This window comes from Sabethes cyaneus, chromosome 2, assembly GCF_943734655.1.
Source record: "Sabethes cyaneus chromosome 2, idSabCyanKW18_F2, whole genome shotgun sequence".
NCBI lineage: Eukaryota > Metazoa > Arthropoda > Insecta > Diptera > Culicidae > Sabethes > Sabethes cyaneus.
The window spans coordinates 129991297-130015804 of record NC_071354.1 but is presented as its reverse complement, the minus strand read 5'-3'; the positions used below and the strand labels follow the sequence as shown (position 1 = coordinate 130015804).

Genomic DNA, 24508 nt, shown 5'->3' with positions numbered 1-24508 from the left:
AAAGAAGTTAAATTCTCTATTTATTGACCCACCCCCTTAATGTAATTTTTTTATCTAACAAAAAAATTCGTTAAAAACCAAGAAACTTTTGCGATGACAATAATGCGGAAAACTTAATAGTTTCTCCACAAAAGCTGACGTCCACCTATGTTTGAAGCCGTCCCACTGTGCCGGTCTACGAGTCTAGTCTCGTGTTACACTTCACCTCGAAAAAGTCCGTCACGATATGTGCTATTTTAGATGGCTCCCGCAATACTTCAGATCAAGATAACCGAGGCGTTGTGCTAAATAAACGGAACCACACAAACACTGAATATTCATGTGATTCTGCCACATAATATAGTCAAAACCATCACCTCTCTATGGGATCACCTTTGAAAAATCTAGGCATTTCATACTTTCCGATTTCATAACTCAGCACGCTGCAAACAGCGGCTACAAGGCACGGATTAAAAACGTTCCACTCACCTGCTGCCGTGCGGTTCCATATCTTACCTACTGCTGATTCGTTTATGTATGTGTGTGTGTGTGTGTGTGTGTGTGTGTGTGTGTGTGTGTGTGTGTGTGTGTGTGTGTGTGTGTGTGTGTGTGTGTGTGTGTGTGTGTGTGTGTGTGTGTGTGTGTGTGTGTGTGTGTGTGTGTGTGTGTGTGTGTGTGTGTGTGTGTGTGTGTGTGTGTGTGTGTGTGTGTGTGTGTGTGTGTGTGTGTGTGTGTGTGTGTGTGTGTGTGTGTGTGTGTGTGTGTGTGTGTGTGTGTGTGTGTGTGTGTGTGTGTGTGTGTGTGTGTGTGTGTGTGTGTGTGTGTGTGTGTGTGTGTGTGTGTGTGTGTGTGTGTGTGTGTGTGTGTGTGTGTGTGTGTGTGTGTGTGTGTGTGTGTGCATTGCTTCCTCAAGCTCTCATTCATCGCATTACAAACAGCGGCTAAAGGGCAACCAAATTAAAACTTTCCAATCACTAGTTGCCTCGTGATCAACGGGATGGCAAGGTTGTCATCTCCCATATATTTGGTGCGTAACCGACATCACTGGCAGTGGCACCCGAAAAATGGCCTGTTCACCCTAAAGCAATGTTAGATCGGGTAACAAAACTTGTTACTGGCTGTACCAAATGATGGCGGTTTAAGATTATTTATGCAGTTTAGTACAATTTGCTAAATATTCTTGCGGTTTTGTAACATATTATACATCATATAATGTTTTTCTGTAGAATGAGCGAAAATACGAAAACATTTTATCCAGATTTGGTGAAAGCGGAATGAAAATAGATGTTCGTTACGCTGAAATCCTAGCGTGCCACCCCGTTGCTCGCGATGTCATACTTCCCACACATACAGCGCTACACCAAGCACTCACTATACTATTTCGCCTGCTGCTGTGCGATGTCGTAGTTCCCACACGCCCATCGTTATCCCATGCTTTCTCCCAGTGCTGTTTCGATTATGTGGGTGCGTAGAACTGCGTAGATGTTGTCAGCGCAAGCTGGGCCCTATTCTCACAGTCACCTCACCTAAATTTTTCAGGTGAGGTGACAATTTGCGATTCTCACAGTCATCTAGCCGCTCACCTAGGTGACTGTACAAATTAAACGGGGAGCCGTCAGGTGAGGTGAGGTGACTGTGACAATAGAGCGCGTGAGAGAAGTAAGGTGAGGTGAGGTAACTGTGAGAATAGGGCCCGCTTTCAAATTTTATCGCGCTGCAAATAGCGGCTGCCGCCCGATGCCATACTTCACACGAAAACATCGTTACCTCCAAACTTACTTTTTACTACTGATTCTTTTACGTATGTGTCATATAGCTCCCGCAAGCTTTCACTTTCCATCGCTCTGCAAACGGGGGCAACGGAATAAAAACTTTCCACTCACTTGGTAATACTCATTTGTCCCCGCGCGTCCAACACATTCACACATCGCTTTCGCAAGTTCATTACTCGCCACTATTCCATCTGTATACGTGCATATTCAAAATGGACACAATGCACACATATCATTCTTATGCAACCCCGTGTTTTAAAAATTCATCTATCCAGGTTTTCACTGCCATCATCCTGCACACATAGTTAAATATTCTAAATTAACACATGAGACAATAAACAACACAATTCACTAAACGGTTTCTACCGACTTGCGCCATTGTGGTGATTTTACGAATAGTCGGACATTTTCTCAACTGCGGACAGTAAAACACGTCTTTACGCGGCACTATTAATCACAAGACAAGTTCGTTTATTTCTCCCTTACTTCTTTTCATTACGGTTTCGCTCCCTCGGTGCGGAGAGTATGCGACTCTATCTCTGCTACTTCTCATTATTCAAAAAACAGAATATTTCTTTCTGTTCACTTCGCTCGATCCCTACAGTGGTCTGACAACTGGATTCGTGAACGTAGTTGGAAATGGATCGGTCACACCTTGAGGAAAGGAGCGAACGAGGTCTGCAGAGAAGCACTCGACTAGAATCCACAAGGACAGCGTAATAGAAGCAGACCCAGAGGATCATGTCGACGCAGCTTAGCCAACGACGGACGAGAACCTATCCAGGCGACAGGTAAAAGCCATGGTGGGTAACCGTCAGCAGTGGAGATCTCTGATTTCATCCCTTTGTTCTGTCGGACCGGCAGACATGGACACATAAGTTTTGAACTATGGTGATCCAGCATGGTCAAAAATCGCATCAAAATGTTGTCATCGATACTCAATCACCGATTTAACTCACATAACCATCACCTTTATGTGCTCACTCAGAGAGACCAAGCGTGCTCTCATAGCAGCTTGAATCATTTGTTGCAAACGAACCAAATTGAATATGAGCTGAAATGATTGCGATCATGCCTACTCTGTTTTTTTTTTTTTTTTTGACTCTCTGACCCTAACGAAGCGAACCAAACGTTTGCCACTGAGCGAATCTGATCCGATTTTATTTTGCTTTTCATCTTCTCAATCGTTCATGAACCGAAAATGATTGCAATCATCATTTGAATCAGCTTTAATTTTGCTCCAATAAGTTATATAACTTCTGAATAAGTTACAAAGTGAATATTTGAAACAAATGGAGAATAATTACAATATATTTTAATAGCAGAAGTGTGAACACCATTGAATTTAAACTGAACGATCAGTGAGCGTAAGTGAACCAAGTTCAAACTGATTTCCTTCGCTTCGTTCGGCTTGCTATTGTGTCGGTTCTGATCCAATCAAAAAAATTTCATATCCCTTTTGAATCATTTCTCTTTCGAGACTGATTCGTGCACATCTATCAGCGAAAGCGAATCAGTACAGTTCTGGATCACTGCTGAGCATTAGCGGTAGTAATCTTTTTACCTTCGATAACTTATGATCGTAAATCAGCGATGCTCACTTGAGTGAATGACTTTTTCCATCCTTGGTGGTGGGGACGAAAATCGGATCTTGCACATTTGCGAGTATTCGGCTGCGAAGCTTTCGTTCATATTCCCGATGTTAAAAGAAACAAGATGGAACCGAAAGCTAGAAAGTTTACCTTTGTCGGCTATTCAATGGAGCATATAGGCTATAGATTTATTGATCGCGAGAATGACTGCATCACCATTAGCCGTGATGCCCGTTTCATGGAATAAGGAAATGAAACTTCTGTTGAGATTCCAGTTCCTGAGACTCATCGTCCGAATGTGGAGGAGACTAAGGATGAAATCAAGCTTTTCCCGTTGATAGAGAAAAGTGACAAACAAGAAGTTGACACAGATGGCGACATTCTGCTGAGGAATACTACGATTTACCTGGCGAGGAAGATGGATCTTCAGAGTCACCATCCGATGGAAATCGACGATCGGAGAGACAGACTCGAGGTGTAGCACCGAGGAGGTGTAGCACCGAGGCTTCTTGAAGACTATGTTCTAAATCTTGCCGTTAGCTGGCGGCAACTGCAGTGGAAGAACCAAGTAACTACAAGGAGGCGATTAAAATGGCAGATGTGCGTAAAGCAATGCATGAGGAAATGGACTCACATCAGCGCAACGAAACGTGGGAGCTAGTTCCATTACCTCCCGGGTGAAAAGTAGTTGGTTCAAAATGGGTATTCAATATTAAGCACAATGAAGAAAGTAAATGGTGAAATATAAAGCTAGGATCGTTGCAGAAGGTTTCTCACAGCAGTTCGGTATCGACTTTAACCAGGTATTCGCACCAGTTACCCAGCAATCATCGTTTCGGATGGTTTTAACGGTTGCGGCTAACAAGAATCTAATTGTTTCGCCCATAGATGTAAAGACGACATATCTCAACGGTTGTTCGGAATTGAAGTTGTATAAGTCCTTGCAATCTCTCTTTTAGAGCTGATCAAAACTGTAATTATTTATTTTAGAATAAGTTTTAAACACTTATTAATAAAACTGAGAATTCACTTACAATTATAGTATTCAATCCGATTCCTCTTGCAGACGGATCCACTCCTTTTATAACTTACACTATAAATGCCTATTTTAATTTTGTAAATAGTGTGTAAGTGTTTGTTACATTTAAGTTTTAGCAAGTAAGATATTATAGATATTTAGATTTTAGATAGATTACTTACAGTTTTATAAGTCTTTTAATCGTGACAATGTTCAATCTTGTAATCCTTTGTTCGACTACGGCAATCAATCTTTGTCTTTTGTACTCGGTTCGCCCCGGGGCACTTATCTCCTGCCGCACGAGGACATTGCGATCCATTACGAACAGCTTTTAGATTAAGATTTAGCCTGTTTAGATAAAGAACTATTTTAACTAGAATAATCAATTTTCTGTTTTAACTTACGTGTATAGCAATAACAAATGAAGAATTATTAATTATTCCGTACTAATCTGCATTAATTTACCGTACTAATAGCTCGCTAAGTATTCAATTATTAAATATTCAATTTATCACTCCTCTTACTTTACACTTGAATATACTTAATCCGATTGTTTTTATTTGTCCTGACGTTTACATGAGTTTCCTGTTCTTCACTTGTCAAGATCAGAAACGTCATCTACCACTTATCGCATTTACTCACCGACTCACAACTTATCGACAGTGGCCAGGCAGTGCGGCCAGTCTATTCGTCCTCAACATACCCCGGCTCGTGATCCTGTACCGGAAGCGACTTCCGGCTCAGCGTCACCATCGCGAATTTCCAGCACTGCTAGGTTCGCGAGCTTGCTGAGACCACTTGTTGTTCGAATCCACGCCTGTCGAACTCTCCCATCACCGGCTATGATTGGTTCTTCGACAATGCCACGCACCCAGCACTTCCGTTTTCCACCTTCTACCACATATACAAGATCGCCTAGTTTCTTTGTCTCAACAAACCACTTAGGGCGTTGATTCTTTGACGGAATATATTCACGGATCTATCGCAGCCACATATCGTCCGTTAACTGCTGCGTTCGACGGTATGAGTCCCTCAAGGCCTGCGCCGGGTTCACTGGTGCAGCTGCTTGCCACGGTTCATTCGGCGAAACTCCCCGAAGGAAATGATTAGGCGTGAGCGCTTCAGCTTCGTCCGATTCCTGCGATGCGACAAGAGGTCTCGAGTTGACGATATCTTCTGCTTCTGCGATTGCCGTCAGCAAAATTTCATCCGTCAATCGTCTCGCGTCATCCAGTACCACTAGTACGTCGTTCACTGACCGGACAAGCCTCTCCCAGACCCCGCCCATATGAGGGGTGGCTGGAGGGTTGAACGACCACTTTGTACGTGCCGAAGTCAATTCATTTGTCATTTTTCATTTGCAATGACAATTCATTTGCACACTCTTCGTCGATATCCCGAATCTTGGCCTCTATTTCTTTGCTCGCTCCCTTAAACTAAGTTCCGTTATCAGAAACAAGCTCCAAGGGAGGACCACGATAGTTAGCCCGGACTACCAGGCACGTGAAGATGACGATCCACCGTTTCTCGCTGCGTCGACCTGACGACACCGCAAAAGGACCGAGATAATCGACACCAACGTAGCTGAAGGGACGCAGGTGAGGGATCAACCGTTGCATTGGTAAGGAAGGAATCTGCGGTCGATTTCGGTTCACCTTGCACCATATGCACGATCTCGCAACATCTGCGATAATTGCGCCGACTTTCGGGATCAGGAAGCGCTGACGAAGCTCTATTTTCACCGTTTCACGGTAGCCGTGCCCAAATCTTTCGTGAAAATACTGCACTATTTTCGCCGTAACACCATGTTCCCTCGGCAGGATGATAGAGAAACGAAGATCGAACGGCAGAAACTCGGCTCGTTCCGAACAACCTTCTGAACGAAGGATTCCTTGGTCGTCGATGAGCGGAGTTAGCTTGTATATCAAGCTAGATTTTTCGACCTGTAACCATTTATCCGCTGGTAGTTTCCTATTCTTCAGGAGGCTCTTTATTTCTGCACCGTACGCCTCGGCCTGCGCCATCTTCATCAGTATCCGTTCCGCTTTCTCGAATTCGCACTGCTGCATCGAAACTCTTACAACTGGATACGTTAGCGCCTTCAACATCTTCGCCTGTGCCGGTGTGGCTCTCAACGGCTAGCGGCAATCCGGAATACTGTCGCTACCGTACGAAATAACACCGTCCATTTTGACACTCGCTGGATATCAATCACGGTAGCTGGGAGTGCCACATCGTGAATTAGAAGATGCGCCCGCAACTCTTCCTTCGTTGACGCTTGCGGTATTTTCTGCTTCGGCCAGTCTTCTTCTGCGTTGTACATGAACTCCGGACCGTTAAACCAGATGTCGGCGGAGCTCATTTCTGGATCTCGTGTCCATTTTGTTAGTTGATCCGCCACATTTAACTTTATGGGGATCCAATGCCACTCCGGAAGCCTACTAAAGGTCAGGATCTCCCCGATGCGCAGACCGATGTACTCTTTATAACGCCGCTGATCCGACTTGATCCATGAAAGCACAGTGGTCGAATCCGTCCAAAAGAATTGGGTATTTTAGTGGTATATACATTTCCGCATATTCTGACAAGATATGATGCCATTCAATCGCTACATGAAGACTTTTCCGAATTTGACTAATGGAAGTAATGAAAAAACATTTTTTTTATATTTGAAAAAAAAATTTGGAATAAGACGATAGCTTACAAGTAAACCACTTTTCTTTTTAGCTCGTCTTAGACAACACAGTGAATAGATACACTATGGTCATCGAACGATACAGGTTTCATATGAGAGCTTTAAAAGCTCGGTTAAAATGAAGAGCTCTATCAGAGAGATAGAAGAGAGGGAGAGAACTTCTGACATCAAGTCAATCAATCGGCTTGGTTGATATCTGTCAAACAGCAAATCATTCTAGTTTTGATTTTTATTAATTTTTTAATCGAATATTGACTTAATTGAAATATAAAAAGAACTGCTAGATTCAGGAAACGACGGGCTATCAAATGAGATAGAAAAATCCACTTTTTTGGGAAAATTAAAATACCCAATTGTCGACTTATGTTGAAGGAATGATTCTTCCGCACCACTGCTACCAGCCTCGTACCCAGAACAGCCACTTGCAACTCCAGTCGCGGAACGGAGGTCAGTTTCAAGGACGCTACTTTCACTTTTTGCCACTAGAACACATCTTACCTTACCGTCCACCCTCGCTCGAAGGTAAGCGACACAACCGTAGGCCCCCTTGCTTGCGTCCGTTAGGATGTGGAGCTAAACATTTTCGATGTCGTCGAACTTGGCATCATCCCAATCGCAACAAGTCCTCCACAAATCCTGAATCAGCATCCTTCCGAACACAGTGAATGGCGAAAAAAGACCTTGCGGATCGAACATGGACATCACGCAGCTCAATACTATACGCTTCGTTGGCCTTTCGATTCCCTGGATTACAGGCTGATATTCTTCCCGCACAGCGGTAGAAAAGCGAGAAAACGTCTTCAGTTGGATCCCAAATAATCCCCAGCACCCGTTCGACCATCGTATCTTTATCTCGATTGAAGTGAATGGGTTTTTGAGACGACTCACCAATGTTTTGCAGGACTTCCGGCGAGTTTGATACCCAATTCCTAATATAGAACCCACCGCGAGAGTGGATGTATTTTACACCCCTGGCCATCTTGGTAGCCTGCTCCACAAAGTCAGCGCTGTCGTAGTAGTCATCTACGTAGTGATTGTTTACTACCGCCGCCGCAGCTTCAGGAAACTCCTCTGCAAACTCAGACGCGTTCAGGTTCTTGATGAACTGAGCTGAACACGGGGAGCAGGTCAACCCGAAAGTAGCGACGTCCATTACGTACACCTCGGGCTCGTCAGCGGGGCACGCACGAAAGAGGAGCCTCTGGGCCGGCTTGTCTTCCGATCGGATTCGAATCTGGTGAAACATCTCCTGTATATCGCCGCCAAAGGCAATGCGTCGTTCTCGAAAACGATTGATCACCCAAACTAGACGTACCTTCCCCGGTTTTCGTGGATTTAGCACAACGTTCAACGGAAGATACCATACCTTCGCCTGATTCGGTTCCGCTAGCTCCTCAGCTGTCGCTTTATGTGCGTAGCCCTTGATAACGTAGTCACGTATTTTCTGATGCACATTTCGGTGTAGCTCTGGATCTTTATCTAGCTTCTTCTCTAACACTTTCATTCTCCGAACGGCCATAGGATAACTATCAGGAAATCGTCGCACGTCGTCACGCCACAGCAGTCCCGTTTCAAATCGGTCACCTACTCTTACTGTAGTAGCTTGAAGGATTTTCCGCGCACGTTGATTCTCTGCCGATTCAAGCAGCCCTGCGGAAGCGGCGTTGGTGTCGTCTAAAACGTACTGCTCACGGAGTAGATCGTGAAGGCCTTCGTTTGAGAGCGGATCAAATGAGTGGAAATTCAAATGAGTCTCAGCCGTCGGTGCGAGGCGCTTGGGTCCGAATACCATCCATCCCAGTTTCGATGCGATCGGCTCTCTACACTGGCCCACGCGCGATTCAAGAGGAGTGAATACATGTAGGTTATCTAAGCCTATGATTATTCCAGGTTCGGTGTAATCGTAGCTTGACATAGGCACATTTCGAAGGTGCGGATAACGGGCGGCCATTTCTTCTCGTTTCAGGCTTTGTTTCGGCAGCTTCAACTCCGCTACAGTGCGCACATTCATCAATTGCAGCATTTGCTTCGATCTGGGATGTATTCTCGTACCGCTTAACGTTTCCGGTCCACGTGACCACCAGCGGCTCTGCGAAGCCCTTGGCGTCTAACTGCTTTGCGACCGACTCCTCTACGAGTGTGGTGGAAGAGCCTTCATCGAGGAAAGCTAGTGTATCTAGCCCGCGATTTCCGAAGTAGACGGTAACTGGAACCATTCGGAAAAGTATGTTCTGTAGGCTGGTAAACGGCTTGGTAATGCGTACCATCGGTGCCTTGTGCACTGGGCATAAAATAGACCCCACAGTGGTTCACAGCCTCTTACCTTGCAACTCCTACCCCTACCTCCTCGTGGTACCAGCCGGGATACGAGCAACCTCGGTGGAGATCGGATAACCAACCCCGGTGGAAACCAAGGTCGTATCCTGACACGGGAGGAGGGCTCCTTCGAGCTACGTTGGCCCTCCGGCGATACTGTGGGGTTGGTTGCGGGCTTTGCAAGCCTGAACCACTAAAAAACCAAAGCAATGGACTCCGTAAGTAATAATAATAACTCTAATCGGAACAATCGGCAAAGACCCAGGCGACGAAAACGGACTAACGATTGGAAATTAGGAACATGGAACTGTCGGTCTCTAAATTTCCTCGGAAGTACCCACGTGCTTTTTAAAGAAGTGAAGAGCCGCAAGTTCGACATCGTAGCGCTGCAGGAGGTATGCTGGAAAGGAACGATGGTACGTACGTATAGAGATGGTCATACCATCTACCAGAGCTGCGGCAATACACACGAGCTGGGCACAGCTTTTATAGTGATGGGCGAGATGCAGAAGCGGGTGATCGGGTGATGGCCGATCAACCCCCGAATGTGCAGATTAAGAATGAAGGGCCGATTCTTCAATATAAGCATAATTAACGTGCACAGCCCTCACCTCGGAAGTACCGATGATGACAAAGACGAATTCTACGCGCAGCTGGAGCGTGAATACGACCGCTGCCCAAGATATGATGTCAAAATTATCATCGGGGACTGTAATGCACAGGTTGGTCAGGAGGAGGAATTCAAACCGGTGATTGGCCGGTTCAGCGCCCACTCGCAGACGAACGAAAATGGCCTAAGATTTGTCGACTTCGCCGCCTCCAAGAACATGGCCATACGTAGTAACTTCTTCCACCATAACCTCTACCATCGGTTTACCTGGAGATCACCCAACCAGACAGAATCACAAATCGACCACGTTCTGATAGATGGTCGGCACTTTTCAGACATTATCGACGTCAGAACCTATCCGGGCGCTAACATTGATTCGGATCACTACCTAGTGATGGTAAGGATACGTCAAAAACTATCTGTTGTGAACAACATACGATACCACCGCCCGCCACGGTATAATCTAGCGCGACTGAAGCAACCGTAGGTCGCCGAAAACTACGCGTTATCTCTCGAAACCGCGTTGCCGGAAGAGGATGAGCTGGATGAAGCCCCTCTTGAGGACTGTTGGAATGCCGCGAAAGCAGCCATTAACAGCGTAGCGGAGAACGTCCTAGGCAGTGTGGCACCGAATCGACGTAACGAATGGTTTGACGAGGAATGCCGGCAGATATTGGCTGAGAAGAACGCAGCGCGGGTACAAATGCTGCGTAGAGCCACCCGTCAGAATGTGGAGCGATACAAACAGAAGCGGAGGCAGCAAACCCGACTCTTCAAGGGAAAGAAGCGCCACCAAGAGGAGAAGGAGTGCGAAGAACTCGAACAGCTGTACCGCTTTCACGACACACGGAAGTTCTATCAGAGACTCAACGGATCTCGCAAAGGCTTCGTGCCGCGGACTGAAATGTGCAGAGATATAGATGGAGGTATCTTGACGGACGACCGTGCGGTGATCGAAAGGTGGAAACAGCACTGTGATGAACACCTGAATGGCGTGCAGGCGGAAGACCATGATAGCGGAGGAAGTGACCACATTGGAGGAGCAAGCGACGAAGATGTGCCACCCCCATCGATAAGGGAAGTTAATGAAGCCATCCAGCGGCTGAAGACCTGATAAGTTGGATTGTGAGAACTACCGAGCAATCACTATCCTGAATGCCGCCTACAAAGTGCTGTCTCAAGTCCTCTTTCATCGACTATCGCCAATAGCCAATAGATTTGTGGGAAGTTACCAGGCCGGCTTCATGGAGGGTCGGTCTACAACAGACAAAATCTTCACCCTGCGGCAGATCCTCCAGAAGTGCCGCGAATTCCGAGTCCCCACGCATCACCTGTTTATCGATTTCAAAGCCGCATATGATAGCGTAAACCGACAAGAGCTATGGGAAATTTTGGACGAAAACGGCTTTCCGGGTAAGCTTACTAGACTTATCATGGCTACGATGGATAGGATCCAGTGCTGTGTAAGAATCTCGGGTGGATTGTCGGACCCATTCGAATCTCGCAGGGGACTTCGACAAGGAGATGGTCTTTCCTGCCTGCTATTCAACATTGCGCTTGAAGGTGTTATAAGGCGAGCGGTGATCGAATTGCGGGGCACGATTTTCAATAAATCCAGTCAATTTATCTGCTTTGCTGACGACGTGGATGCTGTCGGCAGAACATTTGAGGCGGTGGAAGATCAGTACACTAGACTGAAACGCGAAGCAGAGAAGATTGGATTGAAGATAAATACGTCTAAAACGAAGTATATGCTGGCGGGCGGGACCGAGCGCGACAGGGCTCGCTTGGGCAGTACCGTGGTAATCGACGGGGATGAGTTCGAGGTAGTCGACGAGTTCGTATACCTTGGCTCACTGACAACAGCGGACAACAATACCAGCCGTGAGATTAAAAGACGTATTATCAGCGGAAGTCGGGCCTACTACAGACTCCACAAACACTTGCGGTCGAACAATTTGAGCCCCCGTACAAAGTGCACACAGTACAAAACGCTAATTAGACCGGTTGTCCTCTACGGGCACGAAACGTGGACACTGCTAGAAGAGGACCTACGAGCACTCGGACTTTTCGAACGGCGGGTGCTAAGAACCATCTTTGACGGGGTGCAAGAGAACGGTGTATGGAGGCGAAGAATGAACCACGAGCTCGCGCGTCTCTACGGCGAACCAAGTATTCAGAAAGTGGTTAAAGCTGGACGGATACGTTGGGCAGGACATGTTGCTAGAATGCCGGACAACTATCCTGCAAAAATGGTTTTCGCATCAAATCCGGTAGGAACAAGACGAAGAGGGGCACAGCGAGTGAGGTGGCAAGACCAGGTGGAGCGAGATCTGGCGAGCACTGGGTGCCCGCGGAACTGGAGATCAGTTGCCATGGACCGAAACAGATGGAGAAATTATACTGCGCAGGCCTTGTCATAAGACGTTAGGCCAATTAAGAAGAAGATGTTCTGTTGCTTTTGGTCATGCGCATTGCATTCCACCTTGGACAGCTGAACAGCTTCCTCCACGCGGTGCAGCAACGGATGATGTTCGCCTTGGCATCCTCCAATGTTGCGGAGTTTGAAATTGCAGCGACTTTTCCCGTAGTTGTTTATACAGAGAGCACGCAATTTGTTTCGTTCCACCACCTTCAATCGATCAGCCACTTGCATCTGTTTGAAGTTGTCATAGAACCTCAGTTTATGGTCGGTTCTTTTACAGACCCAACACGGTTTGGGTCCCCTCGCAGCTGGAGAGTCGTCGACTATGTTGGAATCGGTATTATAGACATTGATGAACTCTTTCCTCTTTTGTTGAACTCTGTTGAACGAAGACAGCGATGTAGACTCCTTCGAATCTAGGACCGAGAACTCCGATACCTCCGAAACGTCAGACACAATGTCGTTCATAAAATTAGTGAACATTCGGAGAGGCGCGCCTTTTTTCCCTCTCTTAAAGCGTACCCAGTCCAACTTATAGTTCGCAGGAAGCTTCTCTATCAACTCTTGGACCAGCATTGGATTGTGAAGGTGTTCCCGTAGCTTTGCAGCTTCCAAATGGTCACACAGTTGCTTCACGGTGAGCCAGAATTGAATAATGACTTTAGCGAGTAATGTTTTTAGGAGGTTTTCAGGCTTGCCAAAGAGCCGCCGAAGATCTTCGATGACATCCGGGACCGAATCCGGAAGAACCAACCTGCTTCTTACTGCTTCTAGCGCGTTCCCCTGTAGACAATCCTGTAACCGTTTGAGGTTGTCGAGATTAGTAAACCCGCAGGCCTCCGTCGTGAACTCGTAGCTGCTAATGAAAATTGCCCACACTTCCGGTTCGCCTTTAAACACAGGCAAGTGTTTCGAGATTGCCTGCCTAGCGGCTATATGCTCCGCTGTCAATTTCGTCGACTGTCGGACACTTCCCTGTTTGCGCATTCGCTCTATCGTTTCGATCCGCTTACGCTGACACTTCCCCAGCCCATCTTGCTTGGCGATACGCACGGTACGTAGTACTTCCTCATCTTCGTTTTCTTCTTCATCTTCTTCGCTTTCTTCTTCGTCGTATTCGTCTTCTATTTCTGCTTCCTCCTTCTCATCTTCTTCTTGCTGCACTTTCTTGGCTGCGGCCTTCGACGACTTTTCTCCTGCACTTGAACTTTTCCTAGTAGCTGGTTTCGAACTTTCTCCTTGCTTATTCAACCAGAATTCCACCTTCTTATCGAAAGGCATATCTTTTTCATCTTTTCGCGCATCACCAAAGGCTTCGTTTTCTTTTGAATACTGCCTGACGACATTTTGCTTCGCCTTCTGGAACTCATCTCGCATCTTCCTACGTTCCTCCAAAAAAGCAGCTTCTTCCGCCAATTGTTCCTCGTACATCTTTCGCTCTTCCTTCAGCTGACGTTGCTTCATATCCCGCTCTTGTGCCAACTGCTTTTCACGGAGTTCCTTTTCTTTCTGCCTCTGCTTTTCCTTCAACGCTCTCTCTAATTCCATCTTTCTCTCCTGCAGGATCATTTCCTCTTCCAACTGCCTTTCCTTAGCACGTTGTTCTATCTCCAAGTTTTTCAGCATAACTTCCAACGACATGTTCGATTCTTGTACCGATCCTCCGTCACTTTTTTATCTCTGGCTTCCGGTTTTCTAGGACGACGGTTTCTTCACTTTCGAAACTTGCAACTCCTTAGTGCAGTTTCTACAATTCCAGTCGTGATCCTTCACCGCTTCCGTCACTCCAGCGCAGGAATAGTGAGCCCAAAGTTCACAAGTATCGCACTGTACTATGTCGCATGCGGAATTCGGAGCATCGCAGAACATACATTCCTTGGCAGATTCCATCTTTTGAGGTTATAATTTTTTGATAATGTTCGGAATTGAAGTTGTATAAGTCCTTGCAATCTCTCTTTTAGAGCTGATCAAAACTGTAGTTATTTATTTTAGAATAAGTTTTAAACACTTATTAATAAAACTGAGAATTCACTTACAATTATAGTATTCAATCCGATTCCTCTTGCAGACGGATCCACTCCTTTTATAACTGACACTATAAATGCCTATTTTAATTTTGTAAATAGTGTGTAAGTGTTTGTTACGTTTAAGTTTTAGCAAGTAAGATATTATAGATATTTAGATTTTAGATAGATTACTTACAGTTTTATAAGTTTTTTAATCGTGACAATGTTCAATCTTGTAATCCTTTGTTCGACTACGGCAATCAATCTTTGTCTTTTGTAAGCCTGTTTAGATTAAGAACTATTTTAACTAGAATAATCAATTTTCTGTTTTAACTTACGTGTATAGCAATAACAAATGAAGAATTATTAATTATTCCGTACTATTCTGCATTAATTTACCGTACTAATATCTCGCTAAGTATTCAATTATTAAATATTCAATTTATCACTCCTTTTACTTCACACTTCAATATACTTAATCCGATTGTTTTTATTTGTCCTGACGTTTACATGAGTTTCCTGTTCTTCACTTGTCAAGATCAGAAACGTCATCTACCACTTATCGCATTTACTCACCGACTCACAACTTATCGACAGTGGCCAGGCAGTGCGGCCAGTCTATTCGTCCTCAACAACGGTCTTCTTCAGGAGAAGATCTTCATGCGACAACCTCCAGGTTTCGAAGTACAAAAGGAGGAGCTTGTGTGTCGGCTTAAAAGAAGTATCTACGAATTACGTCAATCGGCACGCTGTTGGAATAAACGTTTGAACGATGTGCTGTCTAGTTTGATGTTCAAAGCGTCTTCGGCAGACCTGTGTCTTCATGTGAAAACTACTGTTAAAGTTGTAAAACGCTGGCCTAATAAGCCAGTCGTCGTATGTTCGAATCTCGGTTGGGAGAGGCTGTTAGAGTCAATAGGATCGTAGCACTGACCCCGCACTGTCCTGTACTCTAACAGCTGGTTGCGAAGTCTGTCGTATAAAAACAGAAGGTCAAATTTCGATAACGGAATTAGCACCCTGGTTTTTTTACAGAAAAAGTTGTATTTCTATTTGTACAGTGGACCCCCGTTCGTTTGAACGATTCCTCATGCAAACTAACGGGGTTACTTTTTAATTTGAACAACTGGTAACCCGAAATATGCTGAAACCTGTGTGAACTGGCCGCCCTGCTCTTTGTTATTGTTTTGGTGGTTTGTTTTAGTTGACAGTTGCAAGTGCGAATATTGCATTTTCCGATCGAATTTCTATCTTAATCGTTCGGAAAACGAAATGTGAAACCGATTAAACACGCTAGGTCAGTACAAACAAATCGTGTGTATGAGCATTGTCTGCATAAACAAATGATGTCATGTTGAGAATGACATTTGAACCATTTTTAATTTGCACGTCGTGCAAACCAGCGGGGTTCAAATTAAAAAGTGTTCAGAATAAAAATGGTCAAACGAACGGGGGTCCACGGTATATGCTGACGACATACTAATTCCAGCGAACGATGAAACTGAAATGAAACGAATTTACAATAGCTTGAGCGACGAGTTGGAACTTACGTGTTTGGGTGAAATCCGTCCGGTGGAAGTGCGACGCGAAAACGGAATTTACAAAATTCGGCTCAAACAGTATATTGAAAAGCTTATCCAGCTTTTCACGAGCCATAATGGAGGACGTTTTCGTAATATTTGACCAGCATTTTTTGATATTTCCCTGAGACATCGCACGTTTTCTTTCCGCCCGTTCACGGTAAAACTAAAGGAATGTACGGAAAGAAAACGCACGCACGCACTCCTGCTATTATTACACGATTACCATTATTTTATCGTGTTAACTGGCGTCCGCGCCATTCTTCTCAAATAGAACGCTGCCGCGTACAGTTATGTTTTCAACCTCGATTAAATGTTTGCTGAAGTATTTCTCGCGTGTGCTGTTATTCACTAATAACTCCGAAATCCTGAATCTGCTTCCGCTTGTGTGTCGAAGCTCTGCCGTCAGGCTGCTGGTTTAGTGAAGAGAGGTGTCAGTTAATACCTTTTGAAACTCCTGGTGCTTCCTTTACATAATATTCCCGCTGACTAGTTACAGGCTAATAATACCATCCAACCAAAGTAATAGCAGTCGGATCGGCTGTCATCCACGAAAAACAGGCGATAGAAAATATCAAAACGTACACACATACATACATCATTTCACTTTATGGACAAGAGTAATGAATGTCAGTCAACAAATACCAGTTACTATTCAATGCTTTAATTTTAATTGCAGGTCACATGTAAAATCTATGTCTTCTCTGTTACAAATGAACAACGGTGGATGGAGGGATTAGAGGACCGCCTCAATTTCGAAGAAGTTGGTCCGATTACGTATCGTGAAACACTCGATCACCTAGACATCATATTCCATGCAAACAATTCAACAATGTCCTACAATTCCCATCGGCAGCTGGTTTTTATGCCTGAGCTTAATGTGGATGGAATTCTGAATAAAACAATAACTGTGCCAAATATTGCAGTCCTAGTAAGTATTTTACTTTGGCTGTAGAAGCAAATATTTTTTAAATTGTAAATTGATTATTGTAGGGAATGGCAGCTAAATTGCAGAACTCCAGTTCTTTTGTGAAATGGGGTTATAGGCTGATACTATCGAGCTCTGGAGATAATGTTTTCATAAACACAACGATTTATAATTATCTATGGAACTTAACCAGCCCAATTATGAAATCTGCTCGAAAAATTGTGCCTTTTATGGTTCCTTTAGAAAATATCGGCGTGCTGAGTGTGGTAATTTTATGTAACAAATATTTTTCAATTTAACTTATATATCGATAATCCAACCTTTTACGCGCATAATTTGTGCTCGTAACATACGAATTGTAATTGGGTATTTTAATTTCCCCAAAAAAGTGGATTTTTTCACCTTATTTGATAGCTCGTCGTTTTCTGCATCTAACAGTTCTTTTTTTATTTCAACAAGGTCAATATTTAATGAAAAAATTAATAAAAATCAAAAATAGAATGATTTGCTGTTTGACAGATATCAACCAAGCTGATTGATTGAAATGATGTCAGAAGTTCTCTCCCTCTCTTCTATCTTTCTGATAGAGCTTTTCATTTTGACCGAGCTTTTGACAGCTCCCGTATGAAACCTGTATTGTCCGATGACCATAGTTTATCTATTCACTGTGTTGTCTGAGGTGAGCTGAGAAGAAAAGTGGGTTACTTTTCAGCTATCGTCTTATCCCAAAAAAAAAATTTAAATTAAAAAAATGCTATTTTTATTACATTCACTCGTCAAATTTGAAAAAGTCTTCATGTGACGATACAGTGACATCATATGTTACCATAATATGTGAAAATTTATATACCGCTAAAATACCCAATTGTATGCTTTTTTCACAACGGTACACGCATTTAATTCAAAACTTCATGTACCAAAAACGGAGCTGTACGGTAGCTGTTATACATAAAAACTTAAATTATTCCACCTATCCGTATAAACCGTATAAACTGTCATAGCTATTTTTTAATTTCTCATTATATGAGTACAGTACCACCACGGTAATTCTACAAATTCATAGAGGAATGATCAAATTTAAACTCGATAATACGGCGGTCAGACTGACGTCAGTGCGGATTTAAAATTTGGTCTTCAATATCTTAAGACCTTTAGGCCAATTTTGTACGACAATTTTGAACTCATTGCAAACACAAAAAATGTGCCAATGAATGAATAAAATAATACCTATCAACCAACATCACCAAAACCATGACTTTATTTTTGTCTTTATTTTAGATGTATCAAAACTATAATGATCGTGTGAACATCCGCCATGGAAAGTTATATGGGAACGAGCAATTCTTCATGATCAATACATACAGAAATCGTCCAACAGTACCTGGCTTTATTCCAGAAAACGGCGATTGTTTCGCATCAATATTGAATGCATCAGAAGGAGCTTCTTATCAACAGAACCTAAACGAGAATTCTGTGCTTATTTACTGGCGACGAACGTTGTGTCGTGCGGTTCCACTGTATTTTGATAAGAAAGTGCATCGCGGGCCATTGGTCGGATATAAATTTGTATTACCAGATGACTCCTATGATCGTTTACCAAATACTTCAGCAGATTGTTACAAAGGCCAAAGTGATTCATTAGAAAATGGCATGACCGATATGTCAAAGTGTCTATTAGGTAAGCTAGTAGTGGTGGGTTTGGGTGTTTTGTTAAACATGTTCACTGGCGTACCCAAACATAAACAGGAGGTGAAAACCGACCTTTCAGAAACATCAAGGAATCGTACGATAGCGGATCTATTTCTACACAATTAATTTATTTAGCGCAAAAACACTGGTCAATCAGATTAAAACTCCATAATACTGGGTTACACCATGAGGATTCTTTTAGATTAAATTTCATAGAGTCTGGGCGCACCGGAAGTTTTGAAACTAGGTCTGGAATTAAACTTCAATTGACATGACATTAGATTGGAATTTGGAAGTAAATTTTGAACTTGGTTTCGCAGTTGCATTTGGACTTTGAATTGGACGACACCCCATCAGCCATATATGTATACGTTTGCCATACGGACGGTTGCCATACGTACGATTGCCATACAGACGAATGCCATAATGTATGTTTGCTATAATATACGGGAGCCATACTGACGAATGCCATAATGTATGTTTGCCATAATGGACGGGAGCCATAATGTACGTTTGCCATAATTCATATTTTTGGTATGGAGGCCCAGAACTACACTTTGACCAGTTCAAAGCTTAAGGGCCGGTTTACACGGAGAAAAGTCTTACCGAACGAATGAGCTTGTTTTGTATCCGTACACAAAAATTAAGCATGTGTGCGTGCCATTCTTAAATGTATTTCAACTCGCTACTCGCCATTCGCTACTGTTTGCCAGTGTACACACAATACGAGTCCCTGCGTACGATCTATCGCATGCAGGCAAGAACAACAGAATATTCAATCCGCTTCAAAGTTGGAAGCTTTTAACTTTTGAAGCGAATGCCGTGTGCGGGCAGCAGGAAGCTTGAATGAGGCAAAGCAGGTAGGCAAGAAAACGATTTCTATCCTGAGTGAGCAATGCCATTTTCACAGATTTTTTCACACGCATAAATTTGGGGCCCTATCATTTCCTCCGCAATATTTAATTTTTCTAGCGTATTTTTTTCTGTAACATTCATAGTTTATAAAGTACTTTAATGATCAGACACGTTTGTAGAACCAGAACTCACAGGAACTGACATAATTGATGGGTCCCAAATTTATGTGTGTGAAAAAATCTGTGATTCTGGCATCTATGGTGAGCACTGTTTCATACTTTGATCACCTAGATGAATAGATTTTGCGATTCCTCTACAGAGTTATTCGCTGGTTTCAAGGCCATTATTTGTTAGCTAATCCCAGCAATATTATCTTTACATAATGCACTAATTTCAATTGTCAATTGTCTATATTTCCTCCATTTAAAGGTGAACGCACTCACATTAGCGGAATTTAAATTAAAAAATCCAGTTTAAGACGTTAATGGCAGCAATATTTGCATTATTAACTGTGTTTATATTGTATCGTAATTCGGTGCATTTTCCGTATCGACGGACGACGGTTACATTCACCAAGCTTGTGGTAGTGGCTGCTGCAAGACAGAATTTTGTTAATACAGTGGACCCCCGTTCGTTTGAACGATTCCTCATGCAAACTAACGGGGTTACTTTTTTGAACAACTGGTAACCCGAAATATGCTGAAACCTGTGTGAACTGGCCGCCCTACTCTTTGTTATTGTTTTGGTGGTTTATTTTAGTTGGCAGTTGCAAGTGCGAATATTATATTTTCCGATCGGATTTCTATCTTAATCGTTAGGAAAACGAAATGTGAAACCGATTAAACACGCTAGGTCAGTATAAACAAATTGTGTTTATGTGCATTTTCTGCATAAACAAATGATGTCATGTTGAGAATGACATATGAACCATTTTTAATTTGCACGTCGTGCAAACCTACGGGGTTCAAATTAAAAAGTGTTAAGATTAAAAATGGTCAAACGAACGGGGTCCACGGTAGCTTGGTGCGTGCCCCATAAAAAGTTTGACAGATGGCATTTTACGCGTTTACCGACAAAATAGGGTGCCTAAGACATCAACCTACATCGTCGGGTTTCGTAGGTAGGTTCATTTGGTCACCCGACTTATTGGCGAATTTAATATGTTTTCGTAGGGTATCAATTAAATCGGTCAAAAAGTTGGTTTAGTTTGCACGGGTTAGTTTGTCAATTAAGTGCACCAATCAATCATCAAACGGGGTTGGTTTTCGTCGCCCGATCCGTTACCCGATTTATTGGCGAATTTAATCTGTTATCGTGGGGTATCGATTAAATCGTTCAGAGTTGGTATAGGTTGCAAAAATTAGTTTGCCAATTACGTGCACCGATCAATCCTCAAACGGGATCGGTTTTCGTCACCAGACCCATAATCCGATTTATTGGCGAATTTAATCTGTCATCGTATGATTTCTGCGGGGGGCTGCAGAAAGTTTTTGGTGGTCTTGTTATTGCCTGTTATGTTTTATGGAAGAGTCTAAAATTTCTCGAGTTCGATTAGTTTTCGAATTGCGTAAAAATTTCTGTTTTGTTTGTATGAGAGTTCTTATTCCCCTACCACAGGGATGAGGGGTTTCAAACTATCACAAAAAAATCCTGCCTACAAAATCATGCCAAATTTGGTTCCATTTGCTTGATTAGTTCTAGAGTTATGGGGAAATTTGTATTTCATTTGTATGGGAGACCCCCTCCTAAAGGTGGAGGGGTCATCATTCCCCTCCTAAAGAGAAGAAGGGTCTCAATGCACCATTAAAAAAATTCTTATCTCCAAAAATACACATATGCCAAGTTTTAATCTATTTGCCTGATTAGTTCTCGAGTTATGCAGAAATTTGTATGGCAGCCCTTCCTCTTAGAGGGGGGAGGGGTCTCTAACCATCATAAGAACCTTCCTCGGCCCCAAAAATCCTACAATGCAAATTTTCACGCCTACATGCAAATTTTCACGCCGATCAGTTCAATAGTTTTCGATTCTATAAGGAACATACCGACAGACAGACAGACAGAAATCCATTTTATAAGTATAGAAGATTAAAGGACCAGTTAGATAACTCAAAAAAAAGAAAGAAAAAAGAAAAAACATCTTTATGAAATAATGCTTAGTTCCTTTCAGTAAGTTTAAAATAGTCGGTTATTCTAGTTTGCTTTTGATTTTTCGTAGTCTACGACAACGTTTTGACAATGTTCGCACTTATTTTTTGTTCCCTACTGTTCCTTCTTTTGCATTTAAAATTCAATCTTAGTTTGCGCTTTTCCAGTATGTTATCAAAAATCCTGAGATAAGTATGTGCGCGTATTGAACTGTTGCTACAACTGTTCGGTACAAGAGTTTAATTTAATCCCAGTTATGATGAGACTCTGTAAGAAACTGTGAAAAGGCGTCAAGGAATCGAAAAAGAAGAAGTCAAAATAAAAGGAAAACACACGTGTGTGAATGTACGCTTTGGATAACTAAAAATTTAAACTCTCAGAAAAGTTAAGGAAAAATTAACTTTTTAGAGTGTTGCATTAGAGCTAATATTCGCTTAACTTTTCTGAACAATTAACTTTTCAGAGAGTTAACTTTTCCAAGAGTCTACTGTATTTTTTTCTTATTTGATAATTCATGTGTCTGTTAGTGCCAAAAATTTCACTGCAGTGATGTTATTTTTCTACAGGAGTTCACCTCCACCGTGAGAAATATTTTTTCCAACTGGTATTTTTGCTAAGTGGTTGAGATTTTTTTTGCCGTTTCATAAAACAAATTGTTCAAAAGTTAAACTTTTGAAGCAAGTGATGTCCGAGAAAACTGGAAAATTTGATTTGAAGTTTCCTCGCGAATTTAAATTATTTTCATTAAAAATAACATAAACTGGCGGTTTTTTTAATTATAAATTGACTTTCATGTCTGAAAGTGTACTATTCCATGATGGGTAAGCTACCAAGTAGGGATGGGAAAACTATCATTAACTACTGATAGTTATCAGTAAGCAATAATATCACTAAGTATCAGTAAGGTTTCACTATTATTGATATTTACTGATATAGTTACACGTTGTCCCGTTAGAAAAATTAATTGGATTAAACTTATTAGTCGGTAGTTGCGTACGATAAACGTGGCTGACACAATATATTGTAGTCATCGTCAGTAGCCTAAAGCCGGGGTAGCTCGTGCTGATACAAGCAGTCGCCTCCATTTAACTAGAACTTTGGCCACTCGTCGCCAATTTTCCAGTCGTCTCAAAAGTCACAAATCACTTTCGACGTGATCGTGCCATCTTGCACATTGAGCCCCTGTTCCTGATGCCAGTAAGGTTGTTGAAGACAACTGTTTCCGTCGCACTATCGTCCGACATTCTTACGACGCGTCTGACCCACCGTAGCCTACTGACTTTCGCCAAATGTACGATAGGATTCTCTCCAAACAATGCCTGTAGCTCGTGATTCATATGTCTCCACCACTCTTCGCTTTCAGTTTGAACTCCGCCAAGTATCCGCAGTACCCTTTCGTTCGGACACGGCAAGGGTGCGTATATCCTCCGTGGGCGACCTTACGAGTCCATAAAGAACTACTGACCTAATAAAAGATTTGTGCATTCTCAGCTTCGTACGGTAGCATATGCCTCTTGATCGTAGCGTATAGCGAAGGGCAAAGTAAGCTCGATTTCCCGCTTGACTGCGCCGCTGGATTGCCTTACTAATGTTGTCCACGGTCACCAGCAATCCAAAATAAACGAGTTCATCTACCACTTCTAGTTCGTCGCCGTCGAGGGTTACTATCCATGAGAGGCACGCGTTTGGTTCCTTGGAGCCTCTTCCTTTCATGTATGTAATCTTTGACGTATTTATTATTAATTTGATCTTCCTAGACTACTGCTTTCAACCTGGCGTAGGTTGCCTCCACCATCGCAAGGTTCCTAGCTATGATATCAGTCATCTTGTCACCTTGTCTCAACCCTCGCCGTGTCTCGACGGGTGTGTCCCTGAGATGTGCACAAAACACACCACTCGATCCAATAGCTCTGATCAGTAGTGTCAGTTTATCTGGGAAACCGTGTTCATCCAGTAAGTGCAATTGCTGGTCTTGATCGACTGATTCATGTCATGCGTAGGTATGAGGTGCTCCGAACATATTTACTGGGTGGTAAAAATCTGGTTCGCAGTTGCGCGAGCCTCCATAAAACCAGCTTGGTAAATTACAAAGTAAACTTACAATGAAGAACGCAGTTATAATATTACAATTTTCCATTTTTTACTTCAATGCCCTGATGAGTAAAATTACTGATATTTACTGATAGTTATCAGTAACGTACTGAAATTACTGATAGTTATCAGTAGAGATTTTTAATGATAGTTCCCATCCCTACTACCAAGCACCAGTTAATGGGGTCGCATTTTCATTTTTTTAATGATCCGTTTCAGGCCGGTTAGCGTTTAGAAGTTACAGAAGGTTCCACACATTCAAAGCTTTGCCTTTGACATTTACCTATTTTTTGAAAATTGGTCAATTTTGCATCCGGACAATTTCGGACTTCCGGACCGGAATCGGACCGGAACTGGAACAGAGCTAAATCGGACCTAAAAAATTCGTTCCGATTTTTTACCGGACCGGAACCGGAACCCGGACTTCAATTTTCGTTCCGATGTCGAACACTAGTTGACAGTGACGGTACCATCGGAGGCCATTGCATAGCAAAAGACAAAACGCAGATTGCAAACTTATCAAGAAAGCAGGTTTAGCCGTTCTGATTCCGGTAGGACAGTCCTACCGATACAACGGTCACTGGCACTTTCTTACCCAGCGGGTAATTTTCCTATAAGTTGCGCTTACAGTCTACTTAGAAAAGGAGGTTCTTGTGAGCAGGGTTGCCACATGCACAGATTATTCTGTGTTTAACAGATATTTGAAAGAAATCGCCTGTACAGAATCTGTATGTATAGAATACAGATTTTCGCCAAATTACACAGATTTAACAGATTTTTGAGCTTTTACATGAGAGTGAAAGAGAC

The 24508-nt window shown here is 43.0% G+C and overlaps 1 protein-coding gene across 1 annotated transcript in view; it reads left to right on the top strand.

The window, feature by feature from the left end:
* LOC128735993 (scavenger receptor class B member 1-like) overlaps window positions 1-24508 on the top strand; it is a 95879-nt gene that overhangs the window by 52385 nt on the left and 18986 nt on the right. Inside the window, exons 4-6 of the mRNA XM_053830480.1 lie at window positions 16673-16924; window positions 16987-17187; window positions 18200-18599. Coding sequence (XP_053686455.1) covers window positions 16673-16924; window positions 16987-17187; window positions 18200-18599 — 853 coding nt within the window. The remainder of the gene's footprint in view (window positions 1-16672; window positions 16925-16986; window positions 17188-18199; window positions 18600-24508) is intronic.